The sequence below is a fragment of the Ictalurus punctatus genome, chromosome 7, assembly GCF_001660625.3.
Source record: "Ictalurus punctatus breed USDA103 chromosome 7, Coco_2.0, whole genome shotgun sequence".
In the NCBI taxonomy this organism is placed as follows: Eukaryota; Metazoa; Chordata; class Actinopteri; order Siluriformes; family Ictaluridae; genus Ictalurus; species Ictalurus punctatus.
This window is the reverse complement of record NC_030422.2, coordinates 18,025,100-18,052,751: the sequence shown is the minus strand read 5'-3', so window position 1 is coordinate 18,052,751 and position 27,652 is coordinate 18,025,100. Positions and strand designations below refer to the sequence as shown.

General features: G+C 39.3%; 3 protein-coding genes across 7 annotated transcripts in view; 1 reads left to right on the top strand and 2 right to left on the bottom strand.

The window, feature by feature from the left end:
• Positions 1-12: 12 nt before the first annotated feature.
• On the bottom strand, positions 13-1,704 carry leap2 (liver-expressed antimicrobial peptide 2). Its single transcript, NM_001200205.1, is given in 3 exon segments — positions 13-1,030; positions 1,137-1,306; positions 1,493-1,704. Coding segments are annotated over 3 exon segments (285 nt in total). The 5' UTR covers positions 1,568-1,704; the 3' UTR covers positions 13-990.
• Positions 1,705-9,446: 7,742 nt separating this feature from the next.
• On the bottom strand, positions 9,447-14,308 carry bmp15 (bone morphogenetic protein 15). Its single transcript, XM_017471204.3, has 2 exons — positions 11,382-14,308; positions 9,447-11,039 (listed from the first exon to the last, which is right to left on the bottom strand). Exons 1-2 carry the CDS (start codon positions 11,869-11,871, stop codon positions 10,210-10,212), a joined length of 1,320 nt encoding a protein of 439 aa, XP_017326693.2. The 5' UTR covers positions 11,872-14,308; the 3' UTR covers positions 9,447-10,209.
• Positions 14,309-15,774: 1,466 nt separating this feature from the next.
• The window catches only part of shroom4 (shroom family member 4), a 42,649-nt gene continuing 30,771 nt past the window's right edge, over positions 15,775-27,652 (top strand). For 3 of the 5 annotated variants that reach the window (XM_017472716.3, XM_017472717.3, XM_017472712.3), the window contains exon 1: positions 15,776-16,763. In XM_017472716.3, coding sequence (XP_017328205.1) covers positions 16,641-16,763 — 123 coding nt within the window. In that variant the 5' untranslated portion in view covers positions 15,776-16,640. Of the gene's footprint in view, positions 16,764-18,797; positions 20,362-27,652 lie in introns of all 5 variants that reach the window. The other 2 variants (XM_047156881.2, XM_017472713.3) reach the window with 2 other exon arrangements.

Below are 27,652 nucleotides of genomic sequence, written 5' to 3'. Positions count from 1 at the left end.
CACTTACATATGTTTGATAGAACAGTTTTTATTATTGTTTCATTCAGATATCAAATGTAGCATACACAAAAGCAACTAAACACATTCAGTAATGTCAATACACATCTAAGGTAACAGTTTCAGAACATTTTCTCAGTCACTCAAAAGCATACACTGATTCATTCAAAATAATCAAATATAATAAATAGATTATCCAGCAGAAGAATCTTGAATATTCTAACAGTGTTATGCGAGATGTATGCCAAATGTCAGGTTTGTATCAAAAATAAAAAGGCAGAAGATGTTTTCCAAATAAAAATAAAAAGCACAAAAGGTTTAGCACATAAGGAAACAGAGAAGTCATCTGTGCAACCACATTAATAGTATCTTCATTTATTCAAATAAGGCCTTTAATCTTTGCACTGTTAATCACACTTTCTCTCTCTTTCTGCTAACAGATATCTGTAGTTCAATGACACTCAGGTTGAAAGTCTGCATGGACTATACGTGCGACCTGCTGCCAGCTCTACTTGTGCAGCATCCAGGCATTACATGATCTAATACCAAGGGTTGGCTCAATACATGTTCAGATAACCAGCGGTAGCGAGATTTTATCCATCACAAGCACCACCCAAAATTTTATATATGCACAGTGTGATAAAATGGAATATTAAATAAAATATTATAATAATAATAATAATAATAATAATAATAGTAGTATACAGGTAGTGTATTATACTGTAGGTTATGAGGTTTATGTTGTTAAACTGGAGAAAAAATGTTTACTTGTATTATGAATTCATGCATATACGAATATACTTGTATGAAAACTATTTCACCTTACCCTCCATCAACATAAACAATCAACTTTACTCTTGCCACATTTCTGCCTTTAAATTGCACATTACTTTTTCTTCCAACCAACAAGTAAACCCTTTTTTATTCTATTAAATGCAAGGTTCCGGGCAGTCTGTGACATTTGGGCTGGAGAAGAAGTAAGCCTTTCCACTCTTAGGAAATTATAGGTTGGCTAAAGGAGCAGTGTCCTTTCCTGAAAGCATAATAATTAACATTTGTTTTATAAAGTGAATACACCAAACAATAGCTCTACAATTATACACAATAAATCAATCAGCAGTTTCTTGAATTATGATTACCTGCATATTCCCGTGGAACACTCATAGTTATTCTGACAGTATGCCCCATGGGGTTTAGTACCCATGATTCTCCAAAGGGGTGTCATACGGGCCATTCTACTGAGTGACCTCTGAACTCCTTGCAAGGAGCCTAAGGCGGCCTCAATCTCTCTAACAGGACTAGGAGCTACCTAAAACAGCACAATGTTAAATATAATAATCATTTAAAATCTCAAATATCAATTTATGCATAGCAGCAAACAGTTCAATGCATAGAACATGTATTATTAACAATAAAATGTTAAAAACAGCTTGTAACTCATTCAAGTCTGCTCACATGGGGGGGTAAAAAAATGCATGTAGAGATATACAAGTACCTGTTGGGCGAGTACCATAAGTACCAAGCACCAGGCTGCAACAGCTTTTCTGCTGAAATGATGTTGCTCTTTCATGTTGAGAAAATGGGTTTTAGCACAACTTTCTCCAAACTCTCTCTGTAACCTCAAGCAACAGTGGCTACTGTCACTATCTCCAGTCTCATATACTTTCCAGACACTACAGAGACACCCAGTCTGCCAGTCTTCACCTCAGTCTCCCTTTGCTTCCCTCCCAATCACTCTCTGCCTTTTTGTACCCAGCTGTGACATCACGTGTTTGCTTAATATTTGTGACGGGGGGACAAGCAGTCCTCTGGGTGGCTGGGTGAAAATACAGTCAGGGTTATGGAAAGTGGGAAATGGAGAAGAAGAAAAAAAACCTGCAAGGAGGGACAACACAAATCATCACAGGCTTAACATCAGGTCAGTAGTCAAATAACCAGACAAGAGAATGTTACTGATAAATATAGGTGATAACCAGCTTACATCATTGCTCTTGTCCAATAGGTCATACTGTCTTCTTTCAAATGGAGTGTTAGGACTAGTCTTAAGTGGTCAAGTGGTTCTAGACTGTTGGTGGGCTATGGACTAATTTGGTTTAAACTTATTGTACTATAATTGTTTTCTAGTTTGATTAATGTTTCTTCTTCAACTCTGAAGAGATTAGGATATGAGGTCTGAGCACCATTACATATCAGTAATAAAACTTTCTACCAATAAAAGCAAAACAAATTTACTCACCACAGTCCAGTGAAAGTGCAGTCATTGCAAACAATGTCCTCTGGAAGGCCCCAGGATTAGATGGATATCCTCTAATGTTCTATAAGAAATTTCAGTTATCTTCTCTTCTCATGCCCATGCTTCATGATAAGCATAAACACACTTATTAAAGAATCCTGGAAAACAGCTTCCCTCAGCATGCTTTTAAAAAGCAGTAAGATTACACCAGAGTGCTCCTCTTTTACAAGCCAATACTGGCTAAGACAGGCCAAGACTGGGTGGCTTGTTATCATGGTTAATGCAGATCTAACTGGATTTGTTAGGCCAAGATATAGAGACAGTGTAAATTGTGCTTTTGATATTACAGATCTTCTCAATAGAAACACAAACCCAGCAGTGATTGTCACTCAATTCTAAAACAGCTTTTGATAAGTTAACTGTGAATTCTTATTAAATCCCTTTATTCATACCCAACTCCCTCATTAATACAAATAATTCTTATCCAGAAATCTCAGTTTCTGTTGGCTATTAAATCCATGTTAAAACATGAAATGTTTATCACTGTATATCTCCCTTTATACAGATGATGTTCTCTTGCATTTATCTATTACAGAGACCGCTCAAAAATCTGTTCTCAATCAGATATCTGAATACAGAAAAGTGTCCGATTACGCAATTAATCTTAGCAAATAGTTGGCCTTGCCCTTTAATATCTCCCAATGTGTTGACTCAGAACGATGCCCCCTATTCAAATATGCGAGGCAGGGTTCAAATATCTTGGTGTATTACCCACACACACACGCACACACACACGCACATGAGAGAATTTATTTACCAATTAATTACTTACTTGTTATTTGCCAATTATCTACCATTTAAGAGCTCAATATTTGGTCCTATTTTCCATACAAATTAAACAAAATTCTTTTGGTGTTTGGTCCTTGTTGTAAACCATGCATATTAAAAACCATCCCATTTGTGAATAACCTCAAAAAACCTTAGGACCTTCTGAGTATTCCTCAGTATTCTACTGTTAAGATCATCTGCAGAAATCATGACATATCTCCCATCTTCTCCCACTGGAAAAAGTGACCAACTATAAATTAGGGGAAAAAAGCTTCTCAGTGTGGTACGTGTTAGAAAAGAACTCTACCTCCAGTTCCAATTCATTCCTTCATAGACAAACATGTTCGTAACTTCCTTTTGTACTGCAGTCTACTTTATGTTTCACTGTGCAGTGATTATATTTACAATAACAAAGAAATCTGTTTCTTATATAATTATCATTTTTGCCTATTAAACAAATATATACAAAGTTCTGATTAGGATGATGGCAATTAATACATACATGTTGCACAGTGTAAATAATATGCTTGAAAAGGAAACATTGATTGGCTGTTTTGCAGAGCCAAAGCTATACTTCTCTATACAAAAGTATACTACTCGCTCACTCATTTTCAGTCACTGCTTCATCTTATTCGGCCAGTCCACTTACTGGCATGTTTTTGGGAAGTGGGAAAACCAAAGAACCCAGAGAAAAACAGAAACATGGTGAGAACGTGCACAGAAACTCTGCACAGACAGGAACCTGAGCTCAGGATCAAACCCAGGACCCTGGAGCCTAGAGCTGTGAGGCGGCAATGCTACCCACTGTGCGTCAGTGAGGATAAGGATGCTTTCTCCAATACTTTCAATTACTGTGACTTTGTCCCTTTCCCTTTTTCACTACAGGCTCTCTGTAGTTCAAGGCTTCTTGGTTTTGACAACAACTGATGCCCCAGATGTCAACAATGATTGCGTTTGGAACGATCTAAATTCTATCTAAACTATCCAAGTTTAAATTCTAAGCAACTCTTGCAAGAAAAGTTACAAACACTCCAACATCCTCAGCTCCAACAAATGCAATACAGTAGCTGGCTCTTTTTCTTTCTGTTTACGGATGTGAAGAAACCATGTAAAGACGAATGATGTGAAACTGACGTTTCCCGCTCATCTGACCTGAAAGCTCAAATTATAAGTCATTTCAAGCTTATAGTTGCGAATCAGGATAAGATAAGGAGAAAGTTTTCAACACTGTTTTTTACGTACTTGCTCACTAATTGCTTTTTGTTCATTTTTAAGCAAAAAAAAGTTAGATGCTGCAGCTTTAATACAAATTTATTCTCAGCTTTTTGTACACTGCTACCATTAAGTCACAGTAATTGTTGTAATGTGTACATTGTAAAAATAAACAAATACACAGTATAGTGTACTAAAATTGTATCTAGTAGAATAATAGATTACTAAAGCAAATAGAGTAGCATATTTTATATACCTGAATGAACTTTGACATCTTTTTGTCCATCAGTTTCTCTACTGTAGTCCCCTAATGATAACATACATATTAGATTTAAATTGGATTTTGTGGTGAAATAAAGTTATAAATGTTTGTATAAGGAAAGGCTATTGAGCCAAAAGTGTCTGCCCCACCAAGAATCTCCAAAAGGTCATATGTTCTAGCGACGGCCCTGGGAGCATTGCACAGTAGTGAAAGACAGTGTGTTGGTTTTACATGAGGTATTTTTTTACAATAGAGCACTGAGCTAAAACACTGCACAGCATCACTTGTAGAAAGAATTTTAATGGCCCTCTAATGGACTCAGACTAAAAGTCAAAGCAATTACACTGTTAAAATGTCAAACCCCTGTGCTGGATGCTAAATCTAAAAGAAAACATGTAGACAATCACATTGTGGATAAATGACCACAAAGTATACAGCATAATTGACTATGCAAGGCTCCTTGTCTCACTGTCCTAAACCTTAAAGACATACCTTACAGTTGGCAGCTCAGCCATAGGCAATGTGCAGTCATAATTTTTAATTTTTTTTAATTAAAAAAAAAAAAAAAGGGACCAGACAAAGAGTAAAATGATGGAAACAGGGGAGTTTAATTTGCTGTAACCCATAACAAAGGTTAGAAGTGACTCATGTTTTCTGGATATGATGTTCCATGCTTCAATATCAAACCAGAACTTCTCAAAAACAATTCCTCATGATTTCACAAGAGTGCGTCTTTGTTTTAAACATGTCTGGCATAATTTTCAGTAGAATCTCTTGGTCCTGTGGCTAAGGTCATGCTTATTTTGATTTATGATGGATAGCTAAATGTTGTGCAAAATTCATAGCATATCAAGAATGACTCATAATTACACTATGCAATGATGAAAACATGCAAAATGCACGTGCTAAAAAGCTGGAATAATACCAGCACAAAATGGAGCATGTATGATATGCAATGGATTTATATAGAGAACAACTCTAGACTGAAATGGGTGTCACTAGAGGGAATCTAATGATGAGGATTCTCAGAATTTTACGTAATAAATGTCTGTAAACTGTACTATGACCTCAGAAGCCTGACAGTCATACCTAGAATACACTTTGTCCATAAATGAAGTGATGTGAAGTGGATGCATAACACAGGACAGGCAAACTAGCTGAAACACACAGGTGTGTGTTACTAAATTAATTCAGATTTTAAAACAAAATCTAAGGTAAAACAAAGGCAACCAGAGTAAACACAAAATACAGTTTTTTAATGATGTTATTTATTGAAGCAATAAAGTTATCCAATACCAACTGGGCATGTGTGAAAATGTATTTGCCCCCATAGTAACTAATTCCCCAATACAGGTAATATCTATTAAACGGAGTTCATAATGGGGTTCAGATAGACTAGATACAACTAGGCCTTACTGCCAACCCTGTTCAATCAAATCAACACTTAAATAGAACTTTTTGAACAGCATGAAGTTGGTTAAAATGTCTTACCCAGTAACAATACGGCAAAGTTAAAATAAATTCCAGAAATGATGAAGGTGACTGAAATACATCAGCCTGGGAAGGGTTACAAAGCTATTTCAAAAGCTCCAGGACTCCCAAAAAACAACAATGGGATGAGAACCAGGTGTGAGTGAGTGCCCCATTTTATTTAAAAAGAACTGGAATCTATCAAAGTCTGATCTTCACAACACATGGCTTTGGAGTTGTATCATGGAATGAACAAAGGATATTTCTGAGGACCTCAGAGGAAGGGAGAGAGAGAAAAGAAACGATTGTTGATTCTCATCAGGAAGAATTTACAAAGCATCTCTAAAGTGTTGGGACTCCACCAATCAAATCAACAGTCAGGCAGCTTTTGTACAAATGAAGGAAATTCAAGATCAAGACGTATAATAGTTCATGAAGTCACAAAGGTAACATTTAAGAAACTAAAGGCCTCTCTTACATTGGCTAATTTTAATGTTGATGAGTCCACCATCAAGAGAACACTGAAGAACAATGGTGTGCATGGCAGGGTTGCAAGGAGAAAGCCTCTGCTCCCCAAAAAGAACATTGCTGCCCATGTGCAGTTTGCTAAAGATCATGTGGACAAGCCAGAAGTCTATTGGAAAAATGGATTGATTGTTTTATGGATTGATGAAACCAAAAGAGAATTTTGTGTGGAAAGGAAAACACTGCATTCCAGCATAAGAACCTTATTTCTATTAAACATGGCAATGGTAGTATCATGGTTTGGGCCAGTCTTGCGGCATCTGGGCCTGGACAGATTGCAATCATTGATGGAGCAATGAATGCTGAATTATACCAGCAAATTCTATAGGCAAATGTCAGGATCTGTCCATGAACTGAATCTCAAAAGAAAGTGGGTCATGAAGCAAGACAACAACCCTAAACATACCAGTCATTCTACCAAAGAATAGTTAAAGAAAAATAAAGTTAATGTTTTGAAATGGCCATGTCAAAGTCCTGACCTTAATTCAATAGAAGCGTTGTGGAGACACAGCAATATCCCAGAGTTTAAGCTGTACTGTACTGAGGAATGGGCTAAACTTCCTCCAAGCCAATTTGCAGCACTGAACAGTTAACGGAAACGTTTAGTTGCAGTTATTGCTGCACAATCGAGTCACACCAGATACTGAACGATACAGCGCCCTCCACAAATATTGGCACCCTTGGTAAATTTGAGCAAAGGCGGCTGAGAAAATGTGTGTTTAACCTTTTGATCTTTTGTTGAAATAGTTCATAAAAATACTTCACTCACATGGATATCAAACAACTGCAAACAAAATGCAAATGCCTTGGTGGAAGAGTGGTGAAAAGGTCTCACAGCAAGAACTGACAAATCTGGTGCAGCCCATGAGGATGAGATGCACTGTAGTACTAAAAGCAGCTGGAGGCCACCACATACTGACCCCCCCCCGCTTTGTTCAGGGACTCATTCATTTTCTGTTCATCAAAATGTCTGTGAAACTTGTTCACTTTATGTCTGTTGTTGAATATTGTTATGTTAATACAAATATTTACACGTGAGAGGACGTTTCTTTTCTTTTTTTGCTGAATTAAGATACATTATATGTAGCCCTACCTTATATATAATCATCTCTTTTGCCAAAGGGCCACAAACTTCTGGCACCATTTTGAGAATCTTGGCAAGGACTCATCAGATTGCAGGGGGGGGGGGGGGGGGTGTACACTGTCCCAACAGGAACTAGAACAGCTGCCAAAGAAGAGAAAAAGATCTGTCCTGGACCAGACCAATTTCAGAGAAAATGATTTAACTGTTTATTCAGAGAAACAAATGATTTACCTGCTGCTGCCTGGACAACAGCAAGCAAATATATGAGATTTTAAATTGGAGTATTGCTACAGCTGTTGTAAACTAGTGGTAGCTTGTAATTTATTCTTAAAATAAATCTCTAAAATAATTAACATCGTGGCCAGATGTGTTGGTTAAAAAAAACAAAAAAGGATACATTATAAATCAATAATACACAAACATGACATTATTCCATCTTTTCCATAGTTCCATCTTTAAGCATTCAGCATAACACTTGGTTGGCTTACACATGCTGAAACAAATGAGCCAGAAATATAAACCAGGACAGATTCTCTACATTCAATGGTACAAGGTATGCAAAGAACTGACACTTTTTTTAATTCTGGTTGTACTCTGATGTTTGTATAATCTAAAGACCAACATGCTGGTGGAAATGAAACTAATACAGCAAATTTCATGAAAATTGGCACAAATTAACAAATAATATTTAACATGGAATGGGGGACATATTGAGCTATGGGGACACTGCAGTTGGCATATTAACAAATTACCAGTTGTGTAGCCATACCTCACTACTTTAGGCAAACAACAGGTCTTTTCCTGGGCTGATGCATCAGACAGAGGATGTCCACCTGCACCACATGGATTGGCAAATTCCCAAGGAAGGATGTTGACAACTTCACTGTCCAATGTGGATCACACACAGGTGCTTACGGCCAGAAAATGTACAAATCTATAGCTGTATGCTTTTCAAACATTGCTGCTGCTAACATGGGTGACACTGTAGCACATAAGACAGACTATACAAGCTGTGTTGTTCCACATGTTAATGTTCTGATGGGTGTTGTGTTTGATACCCATCAGATTATACTGACTGATCTGTTGTCTCAAATGCATGGGTCACAGTGGAAGCAACTCCTGCATACTTGCACGTACACAGTGGATTAGACTCTTATGAATGTGTGTGCTCCATTTATACATTGGCTACATGCAAGCAAGTGGAACGGTTCACCGTGGTGTGAAATGTCTCTTGGTGTTAAAGTTCGTGCCAAATGCACCAATGTAAAATGGGAATATAAAGTGCTTTTCACTTCAGACAGCTTTTCTGTTGGTCATTATTACAGCTGAACAGGTGAGAGATTAATTGCATGCATTCTCTTTCAGTATGCAATGTCTGCATTCAGGACCGGTGTACAAGTATGTTGTGCTGTATAGCCAAACCATGCCAATGGTATTAACACAGCAGCATATTAATAAACCCATCAATCTATCTGCTTCTAAGAAGAAGAAGAAGAAGAAGAAGAAACCTTTGTCACATATACATTACAGCGCTATGAAATACTTTTTCACATATCCAAGCTTGTTAGGAAGCAGGGGTCAGAGCACAGGGTCAGCCATGATACAGAACCGCTGGAGATGATATGGCCAGCCATTTTAAATGCTTTATAGTTCCCCATAAAGGTGCCTCCGTTGTTTAAAAACAAGTTAGTGAATTGGGTAAAGAAACAGATTACACAGTCCTGGATAAATAAAGCTACCTTTAAAAAGCAGAGTTATTAGTGCTAAAAGCTGGAAATTATGACATGATTTAACTTTAATTGAAAAATGAAAAAGGCTTTTTTTCCCCTTTTTTTTTTTTTTTTACAAAATATGCTCTTTATTTAATCTCTCAACAGTTCTAAAACAATCATTTCATATCATGATTAATCTCTTCAATCCCTCTTTAAGAAACATGTCTAGGTAATTTTCTCCTCCTTAAACCATATGCACATATTTCATACAGATAAAGGACACTCAAGAAAAATGTCCCCTTTCCTTGTGTGCTAAATGCATCCTTTCCAAAAGAGGGCACAATAGCAGCATCTGAAACAGCAGCAGTAGCTAGCTATTATGTCCAACCAGCCAAACACACACAGACACACACACACACATACAGGTTGATCTAAGAAGACACCACAAAACTTCTCTTCATGGACCTTGTTCCTTTTTCAAAAAATCTTTTTTTTTCCCCCTTTTTTTTGAACGAACTTTTCAACAGTTATATCAGTGCAAACATGTAATATGAAATAGTCCAATAAGGAAAATTTTTTTTTTTTTTCCTTTCCCCTCAATCATCATAATGAACACATGAATAAGGCACACAGACAAACACAGAAAAAGAAGGATGAATAAGTTTTTTTTAAAAGAAAAGAAAAGAAAAGAAAAGAAAAGAACGTTTGTTACTGTTGGTGGCTTTTAACCCATCTATCTGCATCAGGCAATAATTCCTTCTGACACCAGTAGCATACCTTCACAAAGAATCAGCAGATGGCAGCAGCTGGTCAAAAGTGGTGGCAGAATTGCTGCAAGTCCATTTTATTCAGTTCTTTAACATCCAGTTGAATTTTAAACCCACAGTCATCTACAGGTGCAGGATTCTGCAATCATGTCCTCATATTCTTTATAAACAATGCTGCCGTTCTTTTCAATCATCAGCACGCTGATAGGTTTGTATTTGTAAGGCACACAGGATGGCAGAGGGATGTCAGCAACGCCGAGCTCACTGATGACAGTCTGGACAATGGCATGGTTGGGTGAATTGTAGCCATAGTGCAGGATGCGTGGACAGTCACCCATGCAGTAGCGAGGGTTGTACATAGGGGGCGCAATGATCCAGTGGTCCCAGCCGAGGTCACGGAAGGTCACACGGTAAGAGTGGAGCTTGCACTGGTTCTTGCCCACACTGTTTTTTGCCCGCTTGTAGTTGGGAATGTCAGAACTGATGCTGCCAGGTTCTTTGGACCGGCGTGACCTTGAGCCAGTGTGAGAAGTGGCTTTGACATACTTTGCCCATTCCATAGGATGCCCTTCTTCTTCTTCCAAGAAGAGAAGCAATGCAGGGGCTCTCAAGTGGTTTTGTGGTGGGAAATGTCTCTTGAGTGTCCTGTATCTTACGACAGAATTAACCGGGCTAGATTCCCAACACTTGTACTGAACATAGAGGACAAACAAGCTGCCTTTCAACAGAAACAGATGGGATGTGACATCTGATTCAGTCCACATGCTTTGAGGGCCCAGAATGACAACATCGGTATCATTTGCATGTTGCGAGGAGGAGATTCTGGCCTCACACATAAACGGAGGGTACGATGCCACAGGTGATCTCAGGTGAACGAAAGATGCCCTGTTTAGTTTGCTTAATGGGAGGTTTTCCAGTTCATATTGCACAGTGTAAGTATACAGCAGGTCTGGCCAGGGCAGGGTTTGAGCCAGAAAAGAGGGAGAAAGAGAATCATTTTCTGGGAAGCAATCAGGTTGGGTCACTTATTTAAAGACACGTTCTTACATATATTATAAGACAAATTTAACAGCTGATCATATTCTCAAAAATAAAACCACACAGATGGCTTATAAACTCACTGCATAATCTGAGAACATATGCATTAACTATAGTTTAGAGATACAGTATGATGTAGTCAAGACTTCCGATCACAGTAGCATATTATGAAGTCAAATGTATGAGGGAGTGAACGAGTGAGGAAAATAAACACAGTTTTACCACTGAGTGAAGGAAATAAACACAGTTTTACCATTTGGTGAGGAATGGAAGCGCTTGCCGGTGACGGACGCACGAATCAATCTGACGGTGTTGGACCCAAACAGGTTGCGTTTTTTCGGCCTGCCATCTACATTGGCCGCTTTCCTATACAGACTCCACATGAACTGCAGACTTTGGTCCTCCGTTTGTCTTTTAGAAAACGCGTTAATGTTGGGGCTTCTCTGTTTCGGGTGGCTTTTTCGGCGACTCTGTTCTGTCGCCAACACCCCGAGGTGTGACGGGGAAAAGGCCATCTTATCGGCCGCGCACGTGAACGCCGGCAACAACAAAAAGAAACACGACAGCACACAAAATCTGAGGAAGCCGTGACTGCCGGCTGGCTTCATCTTCGTCTTCTGGCATGGATGAGTACAACTGGCGAGGCTACCATTGTCAAAAATAGTCACCTGACTCCTGTTTGACGAATCTTTTTGCGGCCTCTCAATTAACATCTTCAGCGCTTCCGTGCCTGTTGACGTCATCGACCCGACGTCAATCACCTGAGATACGCACCTGCTTCAAACTGGGATGTCTTCTATATTCTATATATTTTTACTGCCACCATATTGACTTTGTACATAAGAATGGTAGCTCTAGTGGAAACAAATTTCAATGCTGTGCCGAGTGTGTGAAAATGTAGGCTACTAAACTGTAGACTATGGATTGGTACTCTCAAGGGTACATCTTTTATTCTTTTAGTGTCTTTTTTACATGATAAAGTGAAAATAACGTATAGTGCAAATACGTTTTTAAAAAATTGGAACTGTAAGGACCACTCTTTCAGCTTTAATAATATTTAAAGGTACACTACATTCACCTTACCGAGTAAAAGATACACAGTCCAGTAAAAGACTTAGGCTACTCTTGGTGGTACCGCCCTAGTGAAAAGAAGGAAAGGTACAGTTTAGTAACCTCTTTTTTTTTTCTTAGAGTGGGATATTTTTTGATTAATGATTGTAGCTTTTTAAAAGTTTCTATTCGGGACTTTGTATAAAAGGGGAAACCCATCTTTTGTAGGGTTTAACATTCAAATTTGAGGGCTTTATCATCCAGTCAGACAATCTATTAAACCCTAATCTATTTAACCCTACTATTGAAGCCTTTAAGCTTATAGATGTAGTCTGTTTTTCCAAAATTGTAGGCCTTGTCCAGGTCCAATGTTTAGGACAACATTTCATTTTCATGGTGTCAATGTAATGGCTTTACTGTATTGGCTTCACAGTTGATTTGTAATACTTTAATATTGATTGCATTTAGTCAAAATACCACCAACACTGCAATGCAGATTTGAATCAACATGAGCTATATGTGATTCCTGAATAAAACTAGAATCAAAATAATTGACTTCTTAACAGAGGCAAACCAAGATTATTACTTCTGCCAGATTTTTGTTGTTATTGTGTATTCATGTTACCCAGAGATATAATTATACAATGTACATTTAAAAGTAGTCAAAACACATCTAATAGAACATATGGCGGGGGAAATAAGTATTGGACGCATGAACATTTTTTTCAGTAAATATATTTCCAATGAGGCTATTAACTTGTAATTTTCACCAGACTTTCATATTAACTAAAAAAATCTACACATATAAAGAAACCCAAACATTAAAGTCTATAAATGAAGTTATGTGTAATAAAGAGGAATGACAGGAAAAAGTATTAACCAAAATTCACTTTATACTTAGTGGAGAAGCCTTTGTTCTTAATGACAGCTTCAAGACACTTCTTGTATGAAGAAATTCATACAGTATTCAGGTGTGATTTTTGGCCCATTCTTCTAAACATGCTGTCTTTAAATCTTGTTCAATTGGATTCAAGTAGGGTGACTGACTGGGCCATTCTAACACCTTGATTTTTTCCTCCCTAAAACCAATTGAAAGTTTCCTTTGATGTATGCTTTGGAGCGTTGTCCTGCAGGAAGGTCCACTTATGTCTCCTCTTCATCATGGTGGATTGCAGCAGATTCTTCTCAAGAATCTCCAGTAAAGGGCTCCTTTCATCATTCTTTCAATTATATGAAGTCTGCCAGTACCATGCGATGAAAAACAGCCCCACACCATGATGCTTCCAACTCCAAACTTCACTGTTGGTATAGTATTTTTCAGGTGATGGGCAGTGCCATTTCTTCTCCAAACATGGTGTGTAGTATGACAGACAAAAGGTTACATTTTGCTCTCGTCTGACCAGACTACACTCTCCCAGTGTTTCATAGGCTTGTCCAAATGAGTTGTAGCAAACTTTAAATGAGCTTCAACATGCCTTTTCTTTAGTAATGGAGTCTTGCAAGGTGAGTGTGAGCAGTGGAGTGCATTGCCTATTGTTTTCTCTGTGACGATGGCACCTGCTGCCTCCAAGTATTTCTGGAGCTCTTTCCATGTGGTCCTTGGCTCTTGGGCTACACTTCTGACTATTCTTCTGACTCCCTGGTCAGAAATCTTGCTAGGAGCTCCTGTGCATGGCCGGTTGATAACAGAGTGATGTTGCTTCGACTTGCGGATAATGGTGTTTACTGGAGGATTCAGTTTTGAAATACGTCTGTATCCAATTACATCAATATGTTTCACAACAGTAAGGTTGCAAAGGTCTTGTGAGAGTTCTTTGCTTTTACCCATCATGAGATGCTTCTTGTTTGACACCTTGGTAACAAAAAGTGTTTTTATAACCCATCAATTTTCTAACTGAGCTGATATTAATTTGCACAGATAGGAGGTATAATTACTTTCTAACTGCTTATTGATTTCAGCTGGTTTCTTGCCTTACCTTGCCTTGGAGAACTGCTTTTTCTTAGCGTGTTCAATACTTTTTTCCTGTGTCATCCCACTTTATTACACACAAATTTATTTATGGACTATAATGTTGTGAAAAACCTTATTGAAAATATATTTACTGAAACATAATGCTGACGCATTCAATACTCATTTCCCCCACTGTAAAGTGCTTTATTTTTATTTATTTTTTTTACAGCTTTCTGGTGTGTTTTACAAATAGGAAATCAAACCTCAGTGAGGAAACAAAATGTCCATCTTCAATTATTTATAGTACATTGTCACCTTAAAAACGCTGCTTACGAGCCTTAGCTAATGCGACTACTGCCATTATGTCCTCCATGACCAAAGACCTTCATATGTTACGTTCCATTGAAATTAGTTTGTTATTATTTCCATCACTTACCCTTGTCCCATTTCCTCTTTTACTCCTCTTCTTGTTTTCTCTTATGCTCCTAGCCGCTGGAGGTATGTCCTCTTCATTTTCAGGAATTAAAGCTTGTGTAACTCCAGTGTGAAGGGGTGGCACAGAAGCATAAACGTGTTTCTGAAAATTTCTGATTATTTAAATGATCAGCCCTTGGGGGCCCTTTCAGAATGTGGGGCCCCAGGCAATTGCCTGCTTTGCGTTCCCTGTAGCTACGCCTCTGCTTCTCATACATGTGATTTGAGGTTAGAGTTGTGGTGACAAGGCTTATTTTAATGGCCTCTGCAACCTTGTACCCGTAGGTTAGTGGTCATTAGCTCATTTTAGGTGTATGTTGTTGATCTAATGTTGGCTTGAATTTATTTTGTTTAACAGGAATCTGAGGAAAAATGTCAAGGATCGGTTTATTTTTTTCTTCTTCTTCTTCTTCTTTTTTTAGTCAGTTGGCTCCACCAGCTGTAAAATACCACCATTGTAAATGTAGTGAATAAATCAGAAACTCAGAAGCAGTACTAAGAATAAAGAGTAATTGTTCAATGAGCACATTCCAACTTACCAGCCAGCTCTAACCTTTCATAACACAGTCACCCATCAGTTCTAACAGATCCTTCCTTTCGATACATATATAGTGAATCAACCACATCTTTTCAAATTGCTGCTCATGCTATATCACAGGCCAGCATAACACACTATAGGAGGAAACTACTATGTACACTCTTCTGCATACATAAGCTCACAGATGCCCACAATTGGCTAGTGTCCCTGTGGCTGACCCAGAACAGAGAGTACAGCATCCTTCCCATCCAGAGAGCATGAGCATTTTTACTCACATGGCTCCTGGGTAGAGATGACTGGGATTTGAATTATTAATCTCCTGAAAATAGGAAATCTGTTTTGCCCCTTTCTTTGAGCCCCTCCTAACTATTTTTATTATTATTATCATTATTATTGTTGCGGGCGCACGGTGGCTTAGTGGTTAGCACGTTCGCCTCACACCTCCAGGGGTTCAATTCCCACCGTGGCCCTGTGGGTGCGGAGTTTGCATGTTTACCCCGTGCTGCAGGGGTTTTCTCCAGGTACTCCGGTTTCCTCTCCCAGTCAAAAGACATGCGTGGTAGGCTGATTGACATGTCCGAAGTGTATGAATGGGTATGTGAATGTGTACGTGAGTGCGTGCCCTGCGAGGGATTGGCACCCTGTCCAGGGTGTACCCCGCCTTGTGCCCCATGCTCCCTGGGATAGGCTCCAGGTTTCCCCATGACCCTGGGAAGGATAAGCGGTATAGAAGATGGATTGATGGATGGATGGATTATTGTTGTTGTTGCTGTTGTTGTTGTTGTTGTTGTTAAATTAAAATGAAGAAGGCTCTCTGTATGGGTAGCAGTTCTAAAGGGGTTCTACATAGAAACTTTTCTACGAGGAAAGTGGCAGGGTTCTACATTCTCCTCAGAGGTCCAAATGGAAGAACACTTCATGGTGCTAGATTGAACATTATTATTATATAGTGTTGTCCATAAAGTCGTGTCTAAATAGTGCAATTTCACTTCAACTAAAGCTGAACTGGTTTGCATTTTGGGAAAAGAAAAAAAAAAACTTGCTTTGTATGGGTAGGATTAAACACATCCTGCCTACAGTGGGAAGTTTACTTTTGTATGCTGACCTAGGTGCAGTTTTGACACAGCTTTTTTAACAGTTAACTGTGGGATTCGCGTAGGAGGAGCTGCTTCACCATCCAAGTAAAAGCTGCTGGACAACGGACAAACAGCGGTTAGCCGTTGAACAAAGTCCCGCCCCTTTCTCCGTGTTATATTGGACTATTCCAGTGAAACTCGACCCCAAACGGTCGTTCCACCTGTCAATCAAATGGACTTTTAAGCCTGAAGCATTTCCTTCACGCGGAAGCTCGGCATGCCCGTCCTGAGTAGCACATCCCTCCTCTCCTCTCCCCTCCCCTGCTTCATACCGCGGCTGCCCGAGTTGCTGTTAGTGATGGAGAGACAAGAGTTGGTGGTGTGAGAAGTGTGAGGCTCGACTGAAAAGGTCCCGGAACCAGCATGGATACCGTGGAGCAACTCGTCACCTTTAATCACATCCACGTCGAGCTTAACGGAGGCGCTCCGTGGGGATTCACGCTGAAAGGAGGACTGGAGCACGGAGAGCCGCTCATCATAACAAAAGTAAGCGAGCAAACTTTTTCTGAACTTTCCTTTTATAACCTGCATGATCAGGGACATTAGTCATTCCACAAGGAAGCCACGCGCTTAGGTAGTGATACACTGGAGGAAGGAGAAGACATGTAAAAATGTTCGGCGCTGCAGATTATCATTCAGTTACTTAGAAGAAGGAAAAAACAACTTTGTAACAAACTGACTGGGTGTCTGGTGTCAGATTTCAGCACGACTTCTCTGCTTGCATCTTACATGCTTTTAACCTTCAATTTTGGCCACTTTGATTCTGTTTGTAGAAGTGTTTTGCACTCTGTTGAATGAATGACTTGAAGGATTCCTGAGCTCTGCTTCCTTCCTAGTCTACATCCATGTGAATTGTTTTGGTTATTTGTTTGTTTGTTTGTTTGTTCTCTCTCTCTCTGTCTCTGAATTGGAGCATGATTGTGCAAAATGTTTTTAACTATGGAGTCCATCTGAACAAAAGGAAACCTGGCAAATATCACGTGTTAATATTGGACTATTAGCAATCAGAATTCATTGTTCTTATTTACTTTGACAGATGAACTACACTTCCAACTCAAATATTAGCTATAAGTACATTTTCTTCAGAGTTTTGTTTTCAATTTTTTTCTGCTGCAAGAGCTCAAAAACCTAGATGACGTTTTGGAAGCAGAAGCTGCTGTTTTTATTTCCATGTTTGTGTATAGCACGGTTGTGTATAGTTCTTTCCTGGCACATTTCCCAGGTGTTGGACACCGCTCTTTAAATACAGAACATTAACACAAGGCTATAAACCAGGCACCCTGGGAGTATACCTATGCATTGCACATTGCTAACTTTTTAATACACTACATCCTAGGCAATGGGAAAATGTTTTCGGTATTTGATATTAAGCCACCTTGGGAAAAAGGATATTTGACTGTACAGTTACATTATCAAACTCTGTATAGAATGTAACATCTGTTCGTGTGTTATAGTTCAGACTACAGTGTTGTTTATACAGATTTTTATTTTTCATGCGGACGCAGTTTACACTCCTAAAAAAACGACTGGGTTGTCCCTAGGGTTAATTCTTAAAGGTTCTGTGTGGAACCATACAACTCTGTGTATCCCTTTCAAAAAAAAAACATTTCAAGTGGAATCCCTTTTATGAACTCAAGAACTCTCAGCCACTTAACAAACCCTTGAGAAATCTTTATTACTGAAAGGTTTAAAAATGCATGTTGCTTAAATAAAGTTTTTACCTATTTTCTATTCTATACATATATCCATGTTGGGATGGGTGAAAGGCCTGGTTAGCTTCTGCAGATTTTTGTTAACATTGCAAAGAGATCAACAAAAATGTAGACATTTATTTAGTCTCTATGATCTAGTCTCTGGTCAGTAATATATTCAGACCGTTTGTCTGTACTGCTTTCCCCATACAGCCTCTGCACTTTTAATGAATGAGGTCTGTAGGTTTCAGTGCAGGAGGTGACGAGGGAACTGTATTCGATTTTCTCTCTGCTATGTTTCAGCACTGCTGTGTTCTGTCCAAAGTGTTGATTTGTTTTACTTGAATAAAGATGTTTTAGAGTACAAGAGCCACAGAGATCACATTCCCAGACTCACCCCCCTGAGCTGATGGAGGGGGAGGGGGAGGACGCTGGGAGAAAGAAGGAACGGTTAGGGAGGTGGGGGAGAACTCGGTGGAAGTATGAATGTAAGAAGAATTCTGCTTACTTCGCTCTTATTCTCAGCTCACATAGGGAATTGGGGAATATATTTCATTTTGGTCTTTTTTTTTTTTTTTTTTTTTTTTGCATAATCCAGGACGTTAATGTGTCCTTTATGTAATATTATAATGTTTCCTGCAGAATATTTTGTTTGTACTATGGAATTGGGACACAGTTTTAGAGGATTACTGGATGGGCTGGATTGATTTCAAGATTAGCATTAAATAACCTTGTAGGAGAAAACATCTGTGTAAGTGTACCCAGGCTTTGTGGGTATTGTATACTGTTTTTCATGGTGTATTGATGTGGTGTGCCCCTCCTCTTCCAGATGGTATCATGTGCTGCATGACTGCTACTCCACCCAGTCTCAGATGTGTCCCACTGACCTCAGGGCCTTTATCATGACCTGAAGTGTGACTGGTGCTATAAAGAAGTGTTACAGATATTCACTGTATTCTGATTCTGGATCTTCACATCATCAGTGTAATTGAACTTGCAATGATAGTAGCATTTATGGAGGGAAGTCCATCTGTGTAGTCTGCTAGTTCTATTATCATTTACAACTTCTTTTTCAAATAAAAACCTTAACTTCATACAAGGCTCTGAAGATGTTTTAAATCTAACTAAATGATGGTTTTTGAGCTTATGCATGACTAATAGGGCCATGTAGCTCCCTGGGTAATCAGTGAGCTATAACCACACTTTGGAGGTTGGACCATGGCCAATCTGATAACCCCATGCTGCCCTCATGACTTACCCTGTTGTATTTGATTTGGGGTTTTCTACCTCTGTGATGATTATGCTGTGGTTCTTTTATAAGGCTATTTGCCAGAGGGCAATCTTCTTCAAGCTAAGCAATTTACACATTTTCCGTATGATTTGAAAGCAAGGCACGACCTGCATGTTTGATGGGTTCTTCCACCTATCAACACCAGCCCCGCTGTTTTGCTGGCACATTATGCAAAGCAGCTTGGTCAATGGGACTGATATGACCAGTCCAGTTCTGACCCCGAATAAACTCCAGACAGAAACAGAACCCTACCACATGAGAACGACTACAATGATTAATCACAGAACAACACATGCTTTCTACTAATGACACCTTAAAGCTTATGAGTGTTTTGAATAACATGTAAGTTGTAGTCAAATGGAACTTTTGCTTGAGTGATGGCTGCTGTTGTAAAACCTGGTGTAATGTATTGTGTGGCCACATGGACTTTGCTTTATTTCTGGTACAGGTTTACCACAGCTGTGACTGTCATGTAACAGCACAAATTTCACTGTTCACAACTCCAAGTTCCTGTTCTCCACTTTGATTGTGGATTGATGTAATGCAGATGCAAAGGGTGTCATTGCAGGGCACGACATGCTGATGGAAAACTGCCACTGACTTTTCCATGCTCACACTAAACCACTAAATAAACGGCAACTAATCTCAAATCTCTCAAAGACCATGTGTTTCCCCCATTCTGTCTCTCACTTGCTTAGTCTCAGGGTATGGGATGGAAACATTGTGCATTCCCTTGCTTTTCTAATTTTCTGCCATGAAGTTTATGTAGACCACAGGGCACTTTAGTCATACATTTCTTCCCTCTTTCTAATTGGACACTGGAACTTATTCCCAGGCACCATAGTTCTGGTATAAAAGGAGGAGTCCTGGAAATGTTGTAAACATGGAACTGTTGCTCTAAACCACAGTTTCAGTGCAGCTACTGTCACTTCAAGGCATTACATTCATGCTTCACAACATCACTGATGAGCATCGTGTGAAGAGAACTGCTTCCTCTTTTCTGTCATCTAGTAACTACCGACTTCTGTTTCTGGAATGTTTTCCCCAAGCTGAATCCGGCACAGTATCTGTATGACTACTGTGTGGGACACATCACTATGAGGTAATGGGTATTTTGGTACTACTGATTTTATAGAATTAAAGATGAAGTGGGTGAAACAATGTTTTATTTCGATGTTGTGTTGGTTTCATAGTCTAGCTGATTTTGGGTGTGGGAAGAATCTGATATTTGGTAGGAATGTGAGTTTGACGCTTTTAGCAGTTGCCTTGGGTGGAGGAGATTTGATTGAGAGAGAGAGATTGGGGTCTTATTGTTTCAGATAAACCCCTGCATATTTCTGTTTCTATATGTTCTACTTGATGTGACATTTGTGCATGAAATTCTGTGGACATGCTCTGGGGTTGGTGTGTGGATTAACTGAGAAAAAGAACAGAATTCTTCCTTTCACACAGATGTGTTACTGCTAATAGTAAAAGTGGCAGAGAATAAAATGCAAGTGAGCACATCAAACAATTTTTGAAAGTTTGTTTTTATTTTTGTGGGGAAAATTAATACTGTGCTGTGGAAGTGTTTAATTATAGGGATGCCCAAGTCCCAATTTTCATCCATACGAGTGTGCTAAATGTCAGTCATTGGTTTGTTTAGAGTCAGTGCTCTGATTACCTCTGCCTCTGTTTCGAGGCAGTTCTCTGATTGGCCTGTTTAAAGGCAACTCTTCTATTGGCTTGTATTGAGTCAGTGCTCTGATTTTTCTGTTCAGTTGCAGTGCTCTGATTATTTTTTCAGAGGCAGTGCTAGGATATTTCTGTTTAGAGGCAGTTCCCTGATTGGCCTGTTTAGAGGCAGCCCTGTGAATGGTCTTTTTGGAGGCAGTGCTCTAATTGGTCTGTATGGACTCAGTGCTTTGATTGGTTTGTTTGAATAGCAGTACTCTGATTGGTCTGTTTTTAAGGCAGTACTTTAATACTGCCAAATACCAGTCAGTTACCAGAAACTTTTGCAATCTTCTGTTGTCATGATCTGCATGAAATCACAGGAACAACAGCAGTATGTTGTATGTGCAGGTATAAAGATCTGTGTAGTTCCAATCAACATGAGAAGTGTTAACAACTTAAAACAAATCAAGTGGATTGGAATGGGAAATGCATCAAACTTGATCCTATACTGTTCCTGTCTTTCACGCTAGCGTCAGCCTCACGGATCAGATTGATGAAGCTCTTATTATGTTTGCCTAGCAAGTTAACTTGTAATGTGTAAATCTTCTTCTAAATATACAAAACATATGATAAATATTGTTTGAGACTTTGAAGTTAAAAAAAACAACAATCTTATGCTCCAAGCAAGCGAGCTGAGACAGAGAAGGATGGACAGAGAGGGAAATAAGGGGGAACCTTGTTTGAACAAGGTTAGCAAAGGGTGCAAGGTCATTCCTCACACATTACATCCTTTAAAAAACACACTATAGCCCTATTCATGAGCAGCGGGAAACAGTGAGACGGCAGGTCATGTATTGAGCTGTCATGGTGCACCCTCAATCCTCTCCATGTTTGATATGAATCATTGACGAATCAATCTGTCTTCGCTTTGACCCAAAGGGTCACTGACTCTCTGACACCACCTGTTATTCTTTTCGGAAACGTGTCCTGTAATAAGCTTGATATTTATGATGGAAACCTTTTTAATAGTGATCTTTCATCACACTGGTGTCTTGTTGAGCACCGGCCTACATTTCCCTGTGTTTGCCTTTGTTTGGATTAGGAATGTCACCTTTTCCAGTTAGCAAACATGATGACAAGTGCACCAGGAAACTGATGAGCCTTTAATTTGTCCTTTCGAATTGAAATTCAGTGAAATGAACACTAGTCCCATCAGGAGGTCTTTTAGTTCATCTTGTTGGACACATTTCAAAGATGCCTTCTCACCTCTTAGTGGGAAACATGTTGTTGTGAGAGTGTGTGCACAGCCTCTGGAAAGGCTTCAAAAGTTCTGTGCATGTCCGAGACATGATTGATCGCTTCAGGATGTTTGGGAATATTTGCCAGCAGTGATATATGGTGTCTCGATAGTCTCAAAAATGGATATTTAAGTACCATTTGATACGCACTTGATTTGAGTGTATGACTAAGTAATGGGGTTCTACAGAGCCAAGTTGTTATTCTAACTGTCGGTTAAAATGTAAGCACAGTCGAGTGTGTTATTGTGTTGTCTACCATAAGGCTTTAGTAACCGAAGGCGTGTCCTGGCTGTGATTGCATTCTGAAAGGGTTTTGTGGTTCTTAAATGGGTAGACATATGGGCAACATGGTATCGATGATGAGATTCAATCAGAGCTACTCTTGTAAATTAGAAACAAGTGTGTTTTGAAAGGTGCTGAGATCATTATGTGGTATGAAAATGTGATTGAAGGTGGTGAGACTATTTCTGATTATTGTACAATGTACACCATTTGAACATTTTTTTTTTTTTTTTTTTTTGAAGTGCTTAATTTTGACTTTTAAGTGAGAAATGTTTAGAGTATTTGTGTGGTGTTTATGTATGTATGTATGTATGTATTTATTTATTTATTTACTGTTTTTGTAACGGTTCTATTTAAGAGAAGCTTATTTTGACCGTAGTGAGAGGCTTTTTTTGTACTTTGCTATTGTGGCTGTAAGTATATAATGGGAAATGGTTTGACATGGCTCAGGGCAGCTTGCCACATGCATGTGGTTGTTTGACTGGAAGAACTTTTGCAAATTGAAGTTGTGAAATAAAAAATAAGGACTGCAAAAAAAACCACATTTCTCCACAGAGAAGCATTTCTTGCACACTTCTTCAAACAAAACATCAAGACAAAACGTTCTCTGTCAAGTTGTAGTAAATTATGGCATGTGTGTATCTTTACGTCATTAGAAGAAAAGAGGAAAAAAAAAGCCTTTAACTCGCTTGCATGCAGCCTCAGGGTTGTGTGTCACACCTTTAAGAGTCCAGCAGCACAATGGAACTTAAGTCTCAGTCAGGCTGCAACACGGCTCAACTCGCTGAGGTGGAGCACACACTCATTTTTCCCCAGCCCGAGCCATCAATAAAGCCTTTGTCACTCTCTTCTCACACTGTCTGTTTCTTTCAACCTCCCTCCTTCTGCCTCTATCTCTGCATCTCATTTAATCGCAACTCACTCTCCCTTTTGATCCCCAGCTCTTCTCGTCTGCTCCTAATTCCATTTTTTCTCTCTGTCCTCTGCTTTAAGTTTGTGCCAATGATAGGATTGTCAGCATGAATGGCATCCAAGTGTGTATTCGCTCTAGCTTACCCTCTCTCTCAATCAGTAACTCTGTAGCTGTGTGTTCAAGGACAACCACTGACCTAAGATATGGGAAAACATACTGATAAGCACTTTAGTTGTGGTGTAAGAGATTAAAGAAGTTTTGTGTGTGTGTGTGTGTGTGTGTGTGTGTGTGTGTGTGTGTGTGTGTGTTTTGGGGATGGGGGGGTTTTGAGTTGACCGGAGAGATACAGAAAGCTTGAGGGAAGTACTGGGTGTAATGCAGATGTCTGTGTGTGTGTGTGTGTGTGTGTGTGTGTGTGTGTGTGTGTGTGTGGTGCAGGGCACTGGTTGAAATCCTTGTCAGGACATAGACAAAAGCAGTGCTCGAGAGGAGAGGCTACTCTCAGTGCCCAGCTTCTCACCCCCATTCATTCTGAGCCTGTGACGATTACAATGGCTGAGTCAGATCTTGTTATCTGAGTGTATTCACTAATCATGAGCATGCACTAACCCATGTTTCTTAGCAATCAATTCACTTTAGCTGAGTTGCTTTGGGAAAGGCTTGTAAGAGCCCCAAACACTGCAGGTCCATTTTGTCAATGAAGTAACCTACTGACCTACTTTTGGTGCATTCAGAATCTTTCAGGACATGCCGTACAACTACATATTTATTGTCACTTTATCAGTTGTTGATGGACAAGTGCTCTGCCTTAAGAGTTCCCTCAGCTAGTCTTATTTAACAGGGTTTCTAAAAACGGTCCACAGATCAAATAACCACCCTTTACAACCATGATGAGCAGAAAAGCATCTCCGAACACTGAAAATGTCATTTTGTTGGGCAGATTGACCAAAATACAAGTTTCAGATAACAAAATATGTAGCAAAATGTGACTGAGCCAACAAAACTGGGGAGACATGATGAAATAAATTCTCACTTTATCTAATTAACATTTTTCAAAACAACGAAGAGAAGGGAAGGTGAAAGTGGATTTGAACGTCCAGTCAGTTGTTGCACTATCAGTGGAGTTGAGAATTTACACCTGACGGTGCTTCAAATTCTTAGAAAAGTGCATCATGCTGTTAAGATATCGCAAATCATATTGTGCAGCTATAAAAGCAACTTTGATGTTCAACAATACAAAATTTCATCATAAAATATAGTGTCCTCTCAGATTCTGCAAACACCACTCCAGTTCTTCCACATCATGTCTTTATGGAGCACGCTTTGTGTACATGGGCGTCATCATGCCGGAACAGGTTTGGGTTCCCCTTAGTTCCAGTGAAGGGAAATCTTAATGAAAAGACTCCAACTTTGGCGACAGTTTGGGGGAAGGCCCTCATATGGCTAGGAGTCTATATACTTTGGCCATAGAGCAGTCCCTCCAGGATTTTGCAATAGCAGATGTTAACGTAAAATCAAGCAAACTCCGCAGTATTCGGAGGAACTTGCAATTTTTCCAAATTACCGAAGATTTGGCGTCATCACAACGCATGTTCAGCCAAAGCCCTCTGCAGATCACATGCGCTGAACATGAGTACAGCTAAAAGGTCTCATTTACCAACAAACATCACAGCAAAAGTCGTTTTCCACAAAAAACTCTGCGAAATCCTGTACAGACTGATATGGTGTGTGTGGTCATTCTACAGTGCACAATGCATTAAGAAAATATATTGTACCAAAACAAGAACACCAACATATCTATAGTATTTGATCCTTATGGTAAAAGCAGCCGAAGAGAATGGGACAAAAGAAAATGACCACGCAGTGTTTTTGGGCAGAAACATTGGTAAAGTATCACTTTTAAAGAAGGAGACAGACAAAGAAAGACAAGTTTCAGGCTCAACAGGAGATGTGGAAGCTTCTGGAACAGGAGAGGGGTGTGTGTGGGACTCCTCCTGCAGCTGTGAGGCCTCGTCGAGCTGCGACCGCTGGCACATTGTGCATTCCATGGCAGGGGGTTACCGTAGCGACTCTGCTTTTGATCGGTTTTGGAACCTAAGCTTTGTGTGTGAGTGTGTGTGTGTGTGTGAGAGAGAGAGGGGGAAAAGAGAGGTGATATTTGTGTTTTCTGAATGGTTGCTCTTGAATGAAGCTGTGGCATTTGGTATCAATTTCCACATTGAATATGTATCAACACACACGGGGAAACTAATTGATATGCACTCAAGCACCGGGGAACTATTATTATGTTACAGTCAAGGAGGGAAGAAATATGTCACACATAAGCTCTGTTTTTATTTGTCTTAGGCTCAGGTTCGTTGCTCAACATAACAGACTGCCGTAAGAGTTCATCACACAGGCGTTTCGTGCACACTGTGGATGTACACTATACACTATAAACTGAGGAAAACCTATCATTAGTTTAGGCTAAAGTAAACATTTGACGTCAAATTTGCACTGCTTTTCTTTCCTCCATTGGTGCCTTTCATCCATATCGTTTTGTCTTTTTTTGTATCTTCCCACACACAGGTGTGACGGACCAGTTGCTTTTTCCTGTAGGCTCCACGTAAATGAAGTGGATGAGAAACCCAGTCTGTACTGCCTAGACTTCCCGGAATGTCTTCATCCTACTCACTTCCTTGTCTTCCGTACTTCTCAAATCCTTTATCCCTGTTCTTAATTCAGCCAGGACATCTGATCCCTTCTGGGGGAAATTGTTATTGTTATTGTTTCTGTTGTTGGACAGTGAAGAGTTTTGTGAATATATACATAGATCTTCTTATTGTTTGGTCAAGAACGTGATAAAAAGACAAGTTTTGAATGAATGAACAAAAATGATTACTAAATAAATAAATTGATGGATGGATGACTGTGGTTTATAAGAGAAGAGGAAGAGAGAAAACAGGGAAAGATGGAAAAAGACAGGGAGATGACGCTTTGTTCACAGGGAGCATGCTGTTTAATGGGAACAGATGTTGCATGTGTTAATCATTGGCTGTCGTCTGACACACACACACACACACACACACACACACGCTGTCCATGTAGATGTACACGATTGAGTTCCCTGGACTCAAACTAATATACATCATCTTCTGACATTGAGGCTTGACCAGTATTACCCCATGGCTGATATATCAGTATTGATATTTAAGTACACACAGGAGAGTGATAACTGAAACACAGCTGTCTGAAAACAAAGATGACCAGCAACTCATACATGCCACAGACCTGTTTATTGTTCATTTGCTCATGAAGAATTTGCAGGTTTTTGTTTTTTTTTTCTCTACAGTCACTTTTGTTAATGTTTGTATTGTTTAAATGTAGCCGTTCCTCTGCTCAGCAAAGTAAGATGGCAGGATCTAAGACTAATATGAACATAGCTACAAAGGAAATAAGAGTACAAAAAGATCAACTACTGAATTCCAACTTTCTAAATGTTGGCTATAATTGTACCGGGCAACTTTCTTAATCTCAGCAGCTTTTGTTTCTGTGTTCATCTATGAAAAATCCTGCATCAGTCAAGCTTGTATAGATGCACTCTCAAAGGATTCAAAGATTATAGTTAAACTTTAAGACATTCCTCACCCACACCCAGAAATATCCCCACTCTGGAGACTGTTTCTGGGCTGCATGTCTTTGGCTGCCTCCATGTTAATGATTTTCTGACTGGGGAAATCGTTACCAGCATTGATAAAGAAGCATTTGTCTGAAAGCTGCATTCTTGGACAAGTCTGCTCCCCAGTGCTCCTCAGCACTAGTCCCTTTTGGACATTTCCTTGAATTATGGTTCCCAAACAAGTGTGTTGAAACCCATCTCATAATTCCTTAGAAACATGTTTTGACATGTCTTTCAAATGTTTTTAATATGCGAAAACCCTCCAGATTAGTGTTATTAAGTGCAAGTGCAATTTATCTCCTTCCAAGTGAAATCTTCTCACTGATTCCTGCTTCTCTGTGTGTCATCAACTAAGACATGCTTCCTAAGTCTTTCTATCCACCACAGACTCTGAAACGACACGATCCTGTTACTTATGATATTTTTTTTGCAAAAGAATTCTGAATCTTTCTCAGGGCTCTTAAACAGAATATTGTGTTATTATTCTATATGTTTGCTGGGATGTGAGAGATTATTGAGGCCTATCAGGTGACTAGGCAGCTGTATGGTGCCCTCATGTGCCCAGACGTGGCACAATGGTGGGCAG